The sequence below is a fragment of the Theropithecus gelada genome, chromosome X (assembly GCF_003255815.1).
Source record: "Theropithecus gelada isolate Dixy chromosome X, Tgel_1.0, whole genome shotgun sequence".
NCBI classification, from domain to species: domain Eukaryota; kingdom Metazoa; phylum Chordata; class Mammalia; order Primates; family Cercopithecidae; genus Theropithecus; species Theropithecus gelada.
The window spans coordinates 21,499,112-21,512,106 of record NC_037689.1 but is presented as its reverse complement, the minus strand read 5'-3'; the positions used below and the strand labels follow the sequence as shown (position 1 = coordinate 21,512,106).

Sequence of the window (12,995 nt, the reverse complement as noted above, 5' to 3'; positions counted from 1 at the left end):
TATGTGGATACATTCAAACATGTGGATTGATTTAGATAATCAGTTTTGTCTTTGTGTTTTAGGACTTTGCTATTTCAATATTAAAGATGTCTTTTGAATACTGTAGCAGCAGTGGACTCCCTATGTTCTTGAAAATGCCAAAGGTAACATGAGTTGCATATAGACTCTTCAGCAGTAGAAATTAAATATTCTAAGTGCAAAAGTTTGGTTTTAGAATCTGATAAGGAAGGACAGCCCAATCTTTAAAAAGGTACAGCTTTCTCAACTTTGAACATCTGGGGGAACTCTTCGTGGAAGTCTGAGTTTTAATATCTTTAATCCAATGGCTCTAAGTTAACAAACATTTAAAAATGGATTTTGTAGAATCAAATTATTAGGGGGAGCACTTTGCAAAGCCATATACTGGTGAATATATACTGGGTCAAGCACCACATGTTAGTTTTGGAATGTGTATTTCCCAGCGAATAGAATTTACTGCTCCAGAAAGCTTTTTTGGCATAATTCACAGTACTTACAGAAATATAACTGTATCATTGAAAAAAACAAAGCTCACCTTCCTAATGATACATTTCACAAACAGCACATTAGGGCAATTTCTTACTTATGGGGAGGTACAAAGAAATACTCTGTCAATATAGTATAACTGCTTGTTTCAAATTGTATCTAGGAATGAATAACTACTATTATTTAAAGTACTATTGAATTTTGAGGAACTGATCAAATAATTAGTATTATTAATAAAATTGTACTCTTTGCAATATATTTGCCTTGGCACAAATGCAGAGTTAAAAGCATAAAATTATTAAAAAATTACCAAATATTAGTGATTGGTTGTTACTACTTTAAAATCCTACTAATTTCTGTTAACACTAAATCAAACAGCAGTTATCTGTTGTACACAAGTAGAATTTTGGAAGACTCGGACACAAAATGAAAGCCTTTTAAAAAATGTCTTTTTGCCATAACAGGTTATATGACCTCTTGCTAATCATTATATTTCCTTAGGGGCACTTCGAGGCTCTTTCAAAGACATCTGCAGCAATTAGGTCTAAATTTAGAGTAGAATATTTTGCCACATATTTTACTATATCACAAAATGTCATACTACTGTATTTTATAATAAAGCCAAATTCTCAAGTATTCTAGTATGTTACATATTAATACACCAAAACATCACTTTCTATAAGTCTATTATTATGTACATAATATTTTTAAAAATAATGGGTATTTTGGTCCTAGTGAAAAAGTATAATGCAATACATGACATTAATCTTTAGTCAAAACCCACTGAGGTGTCTGACAGGGAAACTAGCAATCATAATCTATAAGGTATATCTTATTCTCAAGGACAAAATGGCAAATGATAATACAGAAAGACGTTGATCACTGGAGCAAGTTAGCTGGTGTGCAGACTGAGTGAGCAAGTGTGCAGACTAAGAAGGATCAACTTGCAAATGCTCATCAGAATTTAGCTTTTGTTATTGATTGTTTCTGGAGGGGATAGTACTAGTCAGTTGATATTGCTTCCTTTTCACGTGGGAGTTTGCTCACAGCCCACTGCATGGTATAGTGAAATCTCTTTATAAGCAAGATAGAGTCAGAAGCTTAGCGATGCACCTTATGGTTTTTACAACTGCTGTTACAATGTTCTAAACACTGTGATCTTTCCAAATGTGTTTTCTGTATTCGTTTTGTACTGTAGAAAATAATTCGCTATAAACTGGACTTTATAGTGTTTAAAGCAATGTTATTTACTGGCTTATTGCCCCTCCTTACAATACATTTATGTACAGTACACTTAATGTAAAACCTGTGATAATCCTTTGCCTTAAAATAAAATCTAATGCTAAATACTCAGTGTACTGATTAATAATTCTAAGCTACCAATTTTTTCTTTAAACCTAACCATGATGTCAACTAAAACATTACACAAATACTCTGTGGAGTGTTGCTGCTGATTCTGTATTTGTGGCAGTGTATGTATCTTGGCCCAGGACATGGTGGCCTTCTGTGTTCTATAAATAGACATTAGTAATCCTTTTAGGGAAAGGGCCTGCTACCTCTCAGCTGCTGGCTGAATCTGTCCTTTAACTCATAAATGGATTTTCTCATGCCACATAAAAAACAGAAAAACAGCCCACCACATTCTCTCCCTGTACCTTTTTTTTGTTTTGATTCCTTTTGAATCTTGACATTCTATTTGTGTTTACATTATTTTCTTAAATAGAAAAATGCCAGAGATGTCTGAAGATTGAAATCCCCCAATTTCAACAAGGGAAGAGATCTTATAATTATTTAAGTCTCATCCCTTTATGGAACCTGAGTTTTAGAGAGATTTAGTGGCTTATCGAGGTCTGAGGGACGGGGGTGGGCTGAGTACATCCTGATATCAAGAAGATGGTGGAAAGTTCAATGAGCTAAAAGGAGTTTTGTTAGTCTTGGTGCTGGCACACCAATAAGCAGAGGTCTGCCTTGGAATAAAAAAACTGCTTCCTTATTAGGCCCTGATCTTTGCCCTGAATTACTTATAGAGGAATACACTTTGTAGGCAGTTTTTCTGGGAGGTAAAGATTGGTTCTTAGGGACGATCTTTGACGCTTTTTCACCACTGGAAGCAATGCTTCAGACCACTGTATTTGGAAGACAAAGGGACATGCTCACATGGCACAGTGAAAAGTGAAATCTTTTCCCACTTGGTGGTGGATGCATGACAATATACTTGCGCTTTGAAAAGCCTATGTGTGGTCTGGTTATTTTTAAAAGACCGGAAACGCTGGCCCTTTGAAGAATCACGCGTTTCCTCGGCCAAGAAAATAGACTGGGCTAGAAAGGCGTCGGGACTCCAATTCTGGGCCTGGGTGGTCGCAGTTTTTCAAAGGGATGTGAACAGTTTCCCAAGATAGGATCCAAGGGACTCTAGGACCCAGAGGCTGCGCGCGACGCCCGCAGGGCCAACTATATCCTTTTGAGCTCCCGCGCCACTGCCTGAGCCGTCTCACGGCGCGGGTTCGCGGCCCGCCAGGGGAAGGTCACCACAGAGACGCAGCCGGCACTGGCGGGCGAGCGAGCGAGCGAGCGGGCGGCGCACGGAGCGCGTGGGCGTGTCCCGGCGAGGCTGCGCCGCTCGCCCCACCCCACCCCACCCCAGCCAGGTCGGCCACCCCCCCCAGGTCCAGCTCCAGAGCCCAGGCCTGTCGGCCGGGCCCGCGTGCCCTCGGCGGGCTGCGCAGAGCGCGGGAGCAGTTTGGGGCTGGGCATGCTGGGAGCCCCTCGAGCAACGGCCGCCGCCGCCGCCGCCGCCGCCGCCGCCGCCACAGCCACAGCCACAGCCACAGCCACACAGCCACCGCCACTGCGTCCGTCCCCGGTGAGAGCCGCTGACGCGCGGAGATGAAATTCCCGGCCTCGGTGCTGGCGTCCGTGTTCCTGTTCGTGGCCGAGACAACGGCGGCTCTCAGCCTGAGCAGCACCTACCGCTCGGGCGGGGACCGCATGTGGCAGGCGCTGACGTTGCTTTTCTCGCTACTGCCTTGCGCGCTCGTGCAGCTCACGCTTCTCTTCGTACACCGCGACCTCAGCCGCGACCGCCCGCTCGTGCTGCTGCTGCACCTGCTGCAACTTGGGCCCCTTTTCAGGTGCGTGCAGACACCCAGAGCCAGGCCCAGGCCGCAGCCCCGGTCCTGTGGCCTGATCCCTGGACCTGCTCGAGTGGAGGGAGGCGGTTTTCCTGTGTAGACAGGTGGCTGGGCCCCAAGCCGGTCCGCCATGCCCCTCAGCCCCATTATTCCAGTCAGGAATGGGACGAATCATGGTATAATGGTTATAAAGCTGGGGCACACTGAATTCCTGTTACGTTCCATCAAATGAAATAGCCAACATTCAACTGAAATTGACCAACAAAAATGGCAGTTTCTTGTGCTTCAACCTCATTAAAGACATTGGTTTCTCTGGGGTCAAGTAGGCTCTGACAGGATTGGCTTTTGTGGTCACAAACCCTTGGGAAGTGTGTTCTAAGCTGTGGTTATGGGGACAGCATGTACAGGTGATTTAATTTTAATTTATCAAGCATGGAGCTTACTGTGTGCCAAGCACTGTTCTAAAAGCTTTAAAAATATTTAATTCTCATAGGGAAGTCAAGAAATCCATGCACCATTCTTTTCTCTTGGTGGCGTAATGAATATTATGGGATATGGAAACATATGGGGTTCTAGAAATGTCTTCCGGCCCTGGCGAACTTATAAACGTAGCCTTTAAAGCTGGTACACATGCACCATGAAGACAAAACTTGCTATGTGTTAAGTAAAGAAAAACTGTTAGTGACATTTCTGGAAATTCATTTTTATTAACACAAAGCAAGTAGAAATATATTGTAATAAAACAGACTGGCTTATCTAAGGAGTTTAAAATGTGTTGTTTTAGTACCTTTCATCTCTATTGGAAAAGTAAAACAAAAGACGTCCATTTGGATTAGAAATAAGTTTATAATACTGAATTTTGGACATAGGCAACAGAGGAATTTGAAGAGATGGAAAGGCCGGAGAGACACCTCAGCTGCCAGAAAATTCAGCTAGCTAAGGACCTTTCCTACCAGGAAATCTCTCTCTCTCTCTCACATACACACACACACGCACACACGCATACACACGTCGAGGAGCAAGATAAATTTTACAAAGTTACAATTTTTTTTTTTTTTTTTTGAGAAAAGGTCTTGCTTTATCAGTCAGGCTGGAGTGCAGTAGCAAGATCATAGCTCATTGCATCCTCCACCTCCTGGGCTCAAGTGATACTCCTGCCTCAGTCTCCAGAGGAGCTAGGACTGCAGGCAAGCGCCATCATGCCTGGCTAATTTTCTTTTCTTTTTCTTTTTTTTTTTCTTTTTCTTTTCTTTTCCTTTTCTTTTTCTTTTTTCTTTTCCTTTTTCTTTTTTTGTATTTTTTGTAGAGAAAGAGTCTCCCTATGTTGCCCAGGCTGGTCTCGAACTCCTGAGCTCCAGTGATCCTCCCGCCTGGGCCTCCTAAAGTTTTCCCTATGTTGCCCAGGATGATCTGGAACTCCTGAGCTCAAATGATCCTCCTGCCCAGGCCTCCCAAGGTGCTGGAATTACAGGCGTGAGCTACCACACCTGGCCATAACATTTTTGCACCTCATATTAAAGAAAACTGTTCCGGCTGACACACGAACTACTGACTTGTAGTTTACACACAGTCACAGCAAACTTGGTGAACAAGTTTCTCAGCCTCCAGAAGCTGCAGAATCCTAGAAAGGAAAATAAACAGGTACACTGACAGGAGTGGGAGGTTGCTGCTGACTTCCTGATAGCTGGGGAAGAGTGTGGGGAAAAAGAGAGGGAGGGAGGGGAGTTTTAGAAGTCCTGGAACCTGGAGCCATTTAGTGAGGAGAGAGTTAGTCCTTTCTAGCCAGGTAAACCCTGTGATCCAGACTGTATTCCCGCTCAGTAAAATAAGTGTGATCTGACTTTGGGCAGGGCACTTATCATTTCTTAACATTATCTGTGAGAAGAAAACAGATAATGTTTAAGTGGAGTAACAGGAAAAAGGGGAACTGACATTTCTCAAAAGCTTCTTGTGCTAGATGGTTTGATATATACTTACATCCCTCAATTCACTGAATCCTCACCATGACATAGATGTAATTGTCCCCATCTTGTAGGTGAGGAAAGTGAGGCCTCACACTATGTTCTCAAGGCTCCTTAAAAAGAGCTAATTATGTTCCCTGTGCTCAGTGGAAGAAAGCAGAGGACTGTGTAGTACATTCTATTAGTAGTTCCATTTTAAATTAAGAAAAAGTTTGGTCATCTTGGCAATCCAAGTAAATGATAATACCCTATCACTGCTACTATTTAAAGTGTTTCTAAACACGAAGAGTAACCCAAGACAAAGCTAATAACATAATATATATAAAAACAAGATGACAAGTATAAACCTGAACTCAAGAAAACATACCAAGATGTTAAGAATAATAATTTCTGAATAGTGGGGTTATGAGTGATTTTAATATTCTGGAAAATATATAAAACCATATAATAAAACAATTATATATTTTTCTATATTTTTCAGTTTTTACAGTAAAAATATTTTAACTTTATTAAGGAAAGAAAACTTTTAGTGCTTTGAAGAGATAACTTCTCATCTATATATAAAGTTTCAACACTATAAAAATACCTATTTCCAGAAAGTTCTGAATGGGCCATTGTCTTCTTGAAGCAAAAACAAAATAAAAGATAAAAAAACAAAACAACAGGCAAACCCCTTCCATCAACAAGGAGTCACTGATTCTAATGCAGCTGATTTATTTCAAGGAGATATTGGACCCATGACCTTACTGAGATACACAAAATGTGGTTCCAAGTCTCTTAGCTTCCAGATTAAAAGAAAAGCAGTTTGTTCTTGTGTATTAGCCTGACTTAATATCTTACTGGAATTTCTTCCTGCTGACTGTTTGATTCCATTTTAACTCTAAGACATCAACTTTACATAAAGATAAAAATTATTTCCCTCAAACAAAGGAGAGTCATGGTGATTCTTACCCCCTTCTTTATGGATTGGATTTAGTAATATTTCTAAATTGTTTTTTGACAGTTTAACTCTTCTTGCCTTTGGATGAATACTAGCCAAACTTGTGTTTTTGCTAGGTAGATGCTGCGTTTGAGTTCATGCAGCACGATGGCCCAGTTAAACTGCAATACATTACACTAATGATTCTGGCCTAAATACTACTAACTAGGCTTTGCTCCTTCTTTCCTTTAGGGAGGCATAGGGAGAGCACCATATTTCATTTGTGTCAGTCTTGTATTTAAAATGGTAGTTACAGTTTTTATGATTGTTTTCACATTAAGCCTAAGTTTGAATGACACGAACTTTGGATAATGCCTTGAATTTATTTATAATTTTGAGGAAAATCTTATTGTGTATTGTAATAGATACTCTAGCAAACCAGAGCAGGGAAAAGATCTCTTACCTAAAACACAAAAACATTTTAAAAATTCTGTTTATGATTCTTTTACATTTATGCTAATTTTTATAAATTAATTGGGAGGAATAAATATAAATAAGTTACAAGTTCAAGGAATTCCCCTCATCTCTTTTTTATTACTGGTATAGTGAGGAAAAAAATGGTACATGAAAAATCTGCATTTATAAAATAAAGCCTAAGAAGTTCCCAAAACCTTTCCAGAATACTGCAAAATGATGCACCATAATATATCCTTCTACATTAAACTTTTTAAAGAATTTAAAATGTTAATAGTCTACATTTGAAGAGAATTTCTTTTTTCATTTGCAAGGTGCTTTTATATACAGTGTTTAATTTCATCCATGGTAAAGCCCTGTGAGTTAACTGTCATTATCTTATTTTTACAGTCCAGTAATTGAGGTTCAGTGAGATTAAGCAAGTGGCTTTTCAAAGGTTTTGCAGCATTTTCTATTTAACCAATTTGGGTTTTGTGTAGGCTTACAGAGCATGTGTGTCATGTGAAGATAATGTGGCTTATTGGAAATTATAGTATTTCTTCGGAAAAAGTGTTTTAATTAGGGTCTCTGGTACCACAGATTATTTATGCTGACATCCGCATGCATGATTTCAGCTAAGGAATAAGCTCCTTCTGCTATGATGCTTGAAAATGGGATAAAGTAAAAAATAAGGATCAACTTGCTGATTATCTACATTGGGGTTAGCAAACTGTACCCCACAGGCCTAATACCCCCATCACCTGTTTTTGTAGGTAAAGTTTTATTGGAACACAGCCTTGCTCACTGGTTTATGTATTGGCTACAACTGCTTTCACACTGCAGAGACAGAATCGAGCAGTTGCAACAGAGACCATGGCCTGCAAATAATAAAATATTTACTTTCTTATAAATACTTCACAGAAAATTTGCTTTCCCTTGGTGTAGATGCTACTGAAAAACTACCTTGAGTATTCAATTTTGATAAAAGTATCTAATTTCTGGCTTTATTTAGCCAACCTCTCAAGCAACAAACAAATAAAAACCCAAAAAATAAAAACAGATTTTGAGTAATTAGATGAGTCTTGCAGAATTGCAAGAATAGTAGTTTGTTTCTTATCAGTTTTCCTAACCTACAGTGGCAGGAGGTCTTGGGGCCTTTTACAAATGTATTAAACACCTATGACTACATGTAAAACTCTATGCTAATACAAATGTATCACCTGGGAAAAAACAGTGGCTTAGAAGAGGTTCCACCTGAGCTTTAGGACCTTCTTTCATTTCCATCAAATGACCATGGAAGTTTTACTTTGTCTACAATTCTGCAGAATGCTTCCAGTTTCATCCAGCACCTTCCTTGGCATCAGGAAAATTGCTTTCTCATCTGAACCCTCATTTCATTCATTCAGTTCTTAGCATGTGCTGGTATTTAATTTGTTTGTTTTAGTCTTTCAAAACTCTAAGCTTGATTTTATTATGCAAGTAAAACATTTTTTAAAATGACAGAAGGGCAGGAAACAGATTTGCACAATGAGGAAAATAAAAGCTCTCATTTGACTGCTCAGAGAGAACAATTCCTAATGCTTTTGTTGTATATCCTTACTAATATTTTTATAATGGCATGCTAGTAAACTGTCTCTTGGGGAAAACAAGCCCTGATTTTCAGTGTTTGCTGATTTCTCTAATGCGTATATTCCCATCATGATTGATCAAGCTACCAGTTGTTTAACAACTGGCTCACAAAATTCCTATTTAACAGTCTGCTCTCCTGAGTCAGTATGAGCCAGCTCAAACATTTCACTGTTTATATGTATGTGTGGGTATGTGTGTGTAATCTGTATATATTTCTTATATATGTGATTTTCTTTTTATAAAAAATGTAATTTAAAATATATGATTCTATTGTAATTTGCTTCTTCCACATACCAAATATGGTAAAAATAGTTAGCCTGGTCAACATAGTGAGACTGTTTCCTCACAAAAAATAAAATTAGCTGGGCACAGTAGCATGCATCTGGAGTCCCAGCTACTTAGGAGGCTCAGGAGTGAGGGTCCCTTGAGGCCAGCAGTTGGAGGCTGCAGTTGGAGGCTGCAGTGAGCTATGATCACACCACTGCCCTCCAGTGTGGGTGAGAGAGTGAGACTGTCTTTTGAAAAAAATTTATATATTGGTATTTGTACTTCTATACCATTGATGTTAAGGACTGTATAATGTTTCATTGAATTGATATATTAGGATTTATTTAATTATTCTTTCATTTTTGGGACCTTTAGAGTATTCCCAGAAGTTTGCTATTATACATAATGCTATGATTTAAATTGTTGCAATACATTTTCTTCTAAGTGAGATCATATGTGATAAAATGTCATAACTGAAAGTGCTATATAAATATTAATTTTCATTATTTATTATTCTTATTGTGCATATGTCCCACTATCCCGTTTAGATTGTGAGTGCCCCCGAATGAGGCAGGGGTATCCAGCTGTCTGCATCCCCACAGCACTTAGTAAACTGCATCTGCATTCATCTCATATTTGAGAATAAAGATGATTATCAGTTTATTCTGTTTTTGTTTTGTTTTTGTTTTTGTTTTGTTTTATATTTTTGAGACAGAGTCTTGCTCTGTCACCCAGGCTGGAGTGCGGTAGTGCAATCTTGGCTCACTGTAATCTCTGCCTCCTGTGTTCAAGCAATTCTCCTGCCTCAGCCTCCCGAGTAGGTGAGACTACGGGAGTGCACCACCACGCCTGGCTAATTTTTGCATTTTTAATAGAGACGTGGTTTCACCATGTTGACCAGATTGGTCTCAAACTCCTGACATCAGGTGATCTGCCTGCCTCAGCCTCCCAAAGTGCTGGGATTACAGGCGTGAGCCACCACACCCGGACAGTTCATTCTGTTTTCTAATCTTTGTTGTGGTCAGTGGTCCAACAGTGTGAAGTTGCTAGGCCTCATATAGCCCTCAGTGATTAATTTGAGTTTTCCTTCAGAGAAAATTCAATTGGACATGCTTGGGATTGAACTTGTGGCCTGAACTTCACTGACATTATTTCCAACTGAAGAAACTGGTCTGTGTGGTTTTACATATTTTCATGTAATACATTAAAGTGTTCTTGACCCCACGGGACAAAATGTCGTACACAAATCAACACCCCCACACACCCACACACACCATGCACTTTCTTTCTCCTAGCAACAAATGAAAAATGGTATTAATCACAAAATATGTCCACTTTGTACTCACCAGAAAGGTTCCTGCATTTCCTCTCTTACGTCAAGCTTTGTTTTATTATTTCAAACTATAAATACATTCCAGTTGCCGTAGTCGCCTCAGGGTGACAGTATAAAGTTAGCATTATAACATTAACATTCAATGAAATAGATGAAGCCATTAAAATCTTCTGGCAGCATCATAAGGTTGTTATAAAAGTGCATGTTAGAGGAGGGACAAAACGTCCTTTAACAAATTATAAACCTACGGCCATGAGTATTTTTCTTACTCCTAGGGAAAACACATTTTTCACCAGAATTTTATTATGAAAATTTTCAAACACACAGAAGAAAAGTTGAAGGAATTCTATAGTGAATGCCCAAGTACTTACCACCTAGATTCTACAATTAACATTTTGTTTCACATATCTATCCATCTATCAATTCGTGTGTGTGTGTGTGTGTGTGTGTGTGTGTGTACTTCAAAGTTAATCACAGACCTCAGTATTCTTCCAGCTTCAGCATCCATATTTTTACCTAGAGAGGAAATTCAGATGTTAAAAGCCAGGTATTCTCTCAGTCTGGAAAGGTCACTGATTAAGTCTCCATCCCTAGGTGGGACTAACTTTAGTCCTGCCCTGTAAGGACAAATGAAAACAGAGAGATAGGTAACATGTCGTGGTCTCCCAGTGAAATGCTAGATGGTAAGCTGCCTTGTGCTGGAGGATTTCCAAGCCATAGCTTCTGCTTTAACTGGGGTGGTTTGGGGCATCTTTTGGATGTGGAACACACACGTATGTGCGTGCATGCATGCAGTCACACTGTATTATCATTTTTCACAGCAATATGACAAAGTGGGCATTATATCTGCTTTATAGTGGAGGGAATATACTGGGGTGGGGATAGTAAGTGACTTGGCTATGGCTACACAGCTAGTATGTGTCAGGAAGGAAAACTGCACATTATTTCTATGACCCTGGAGCTGGAACCACTTTCCATTCTCTAAGATATTTCCTTGCTTCAGTGGCCTTTGGTGTTACTTCTTCATTTGGTTCTCATACATTCCCATTGGCCTCTTGGAAAGCCTCAAGAGGACTGCATACGGAGAACTGGTCCTTGGAGTGGTTGATTTAGAAGAGTGACTACAGTTCAGAGTAGTCAAGTCAAGTCTTTGAGAATCAGGCTAAAGGTAAGTAGGATGAGCATGGAAAGTCAGAATCCTGTCTGTCTCTAATTATTATGACTTGCTGATTTGTTTTCAGGTGTTTCGAAGTCTTCTGCATCTACTTTCAGTCAAGCAACAATGAAGAGCCTTATGTCAGTATCACCAAGAAGAGGCAAATGCCAAAAAATGGCCTCTCAGAGGAGATTGAGAAAGAGGTGGGCCAGGCAGAAGGCAAGCTAATCACCCACCGATCAGCGTTCAGCCGGGCATCAGTGATCCAGGCTTTCTTGGGCTCAGCCCCTCAGCTGACCCTACAGCTGTACATAAGTATCATGCAGCAGGACGTCACTGTTGGAAGAAGTACGTATATTTTTAATTTCTGCCTACATTTGGGGATCAAAATGAGAAGCAAAACATAGTTTATTTTGTTTCAAAGGAAATTTGTTCTTAAGTGCATTTAATTCTGAATCTATGTTCTAGTTACTATGCTCAAAACTCAGTTAAAATAACAACATTTATTTTGCTTATGACTCTGCATTCTAGGCAGGGCTCAAAAGGGTTACCTAATCTGTGATCCACTAAGGATCAGCTAGGGTGGCTCAAAGGTGGGGGGCTAGAATCTATTCATGGCCCCTTCATTCACATGTCTTGTTGCTCACGTTTTGATATTGGCTGTTGCTGGGAGTCTCAGATCTTCTCCATTTGATTTCTCTGTGTGAGTGAGTTTGGGCTTCCTTAGAGCATGGTAGCTGCTTCCAAGGGTGAGTGTTCTAAGAATGAGGGAAGGCCAGATGGAAGCCGTATCAGCTTTTGTGATCCAGGCTTGGGAGTTGGGGCACATCACTTTTGCTTCCTTCTCATTGTTGAAGTACTCAAAAGTTCTGCCCAGATTCAAGGGAAGGGAGAGGGAAGCCAACTCTGACTCTTGTTGGGGAATGGTAGAGTTCTGGAAGATCATGTGGGACCAAAAATACCACTGTGGCCATTTTTAGAAAATATAGTTTACCAGAGGCTAAAAATACAGCTACTGGAGGCTGGTCCTCTTGGGATTTCACTCTGTCTTTCAGTGCTAGTTCTCAACAAGTTGAGACAGTTGGCTTAACAACTTTGTGGTGAATAATGTAACAAGGCTACTTTCCTGTCTTCTTAGATTTGTAATAGGTATATCAGTTTATAAGTCAAGACAATGTTCTACCTTTGGGCTATTCTCACATCATCAAAATAAGAGCAGATTTTGGTTAAGTTTAAAAAACAACACTATTTGCATCAGAGTCAAGATTTTATTGAAAAGCCTACAAATGAGAAGTGGATACCCTCCCAAGTATTAATATTATGGGTAAATGAAAACTATTATGGTAAGTTTTATTATGGATATACAAAATGATTTAAAAGCCTTAAGTTGAAAAAACACATGTTTAAGAAAACATTGAATATAAGAAAGACTTATTTATTTTACTTCACTCAGTTTTATCCTCTTTCTACCTATATTTCAGACTGGCTGGTAATAATTCATGTCAGAGTCACAGGATACCTACATGTTGAGCCATCTCCCTTATCCAGGTTGCCTGATTGTGTTTCTTAAAGTATGAGTCAGGATCTCAAGTAGAGATCTTGAACCTTAGTGGATCAACATTTATATGGAAATACTTTCCAC

General features: G+C 39.6%; 1 protein-coding gene across 1 annotated transcript in view; it reads left to right on the top strand.

The window, feature by feature from the left end:
• Nucleotides 1-3,348: 3,348 nt before the first annotated feature.
• Nucleotides 3,349-12,995, top strand: part of XK (X-linked Kx blood group) — a 41,168-nt gene continuing 31,521 nt past the window's right edge. The window contains exons 1-2 of the mRNA XM_025371951.1: nucleotides 3,349-3,635; nucleotides 11,439-11,701. Of these exons, the coding sequence (XP_025227736.1) occupies nucleotides 3,391-3,635; nucleotides 11,439-11,701 (508 nt within the window). The 5' untranslated portion in view covers nucleotides 3,349-3,390. The remainder of the gene's footprint in view (nucleotides 3,636-11,438; nucleotides 11,702-12,995) is intronic.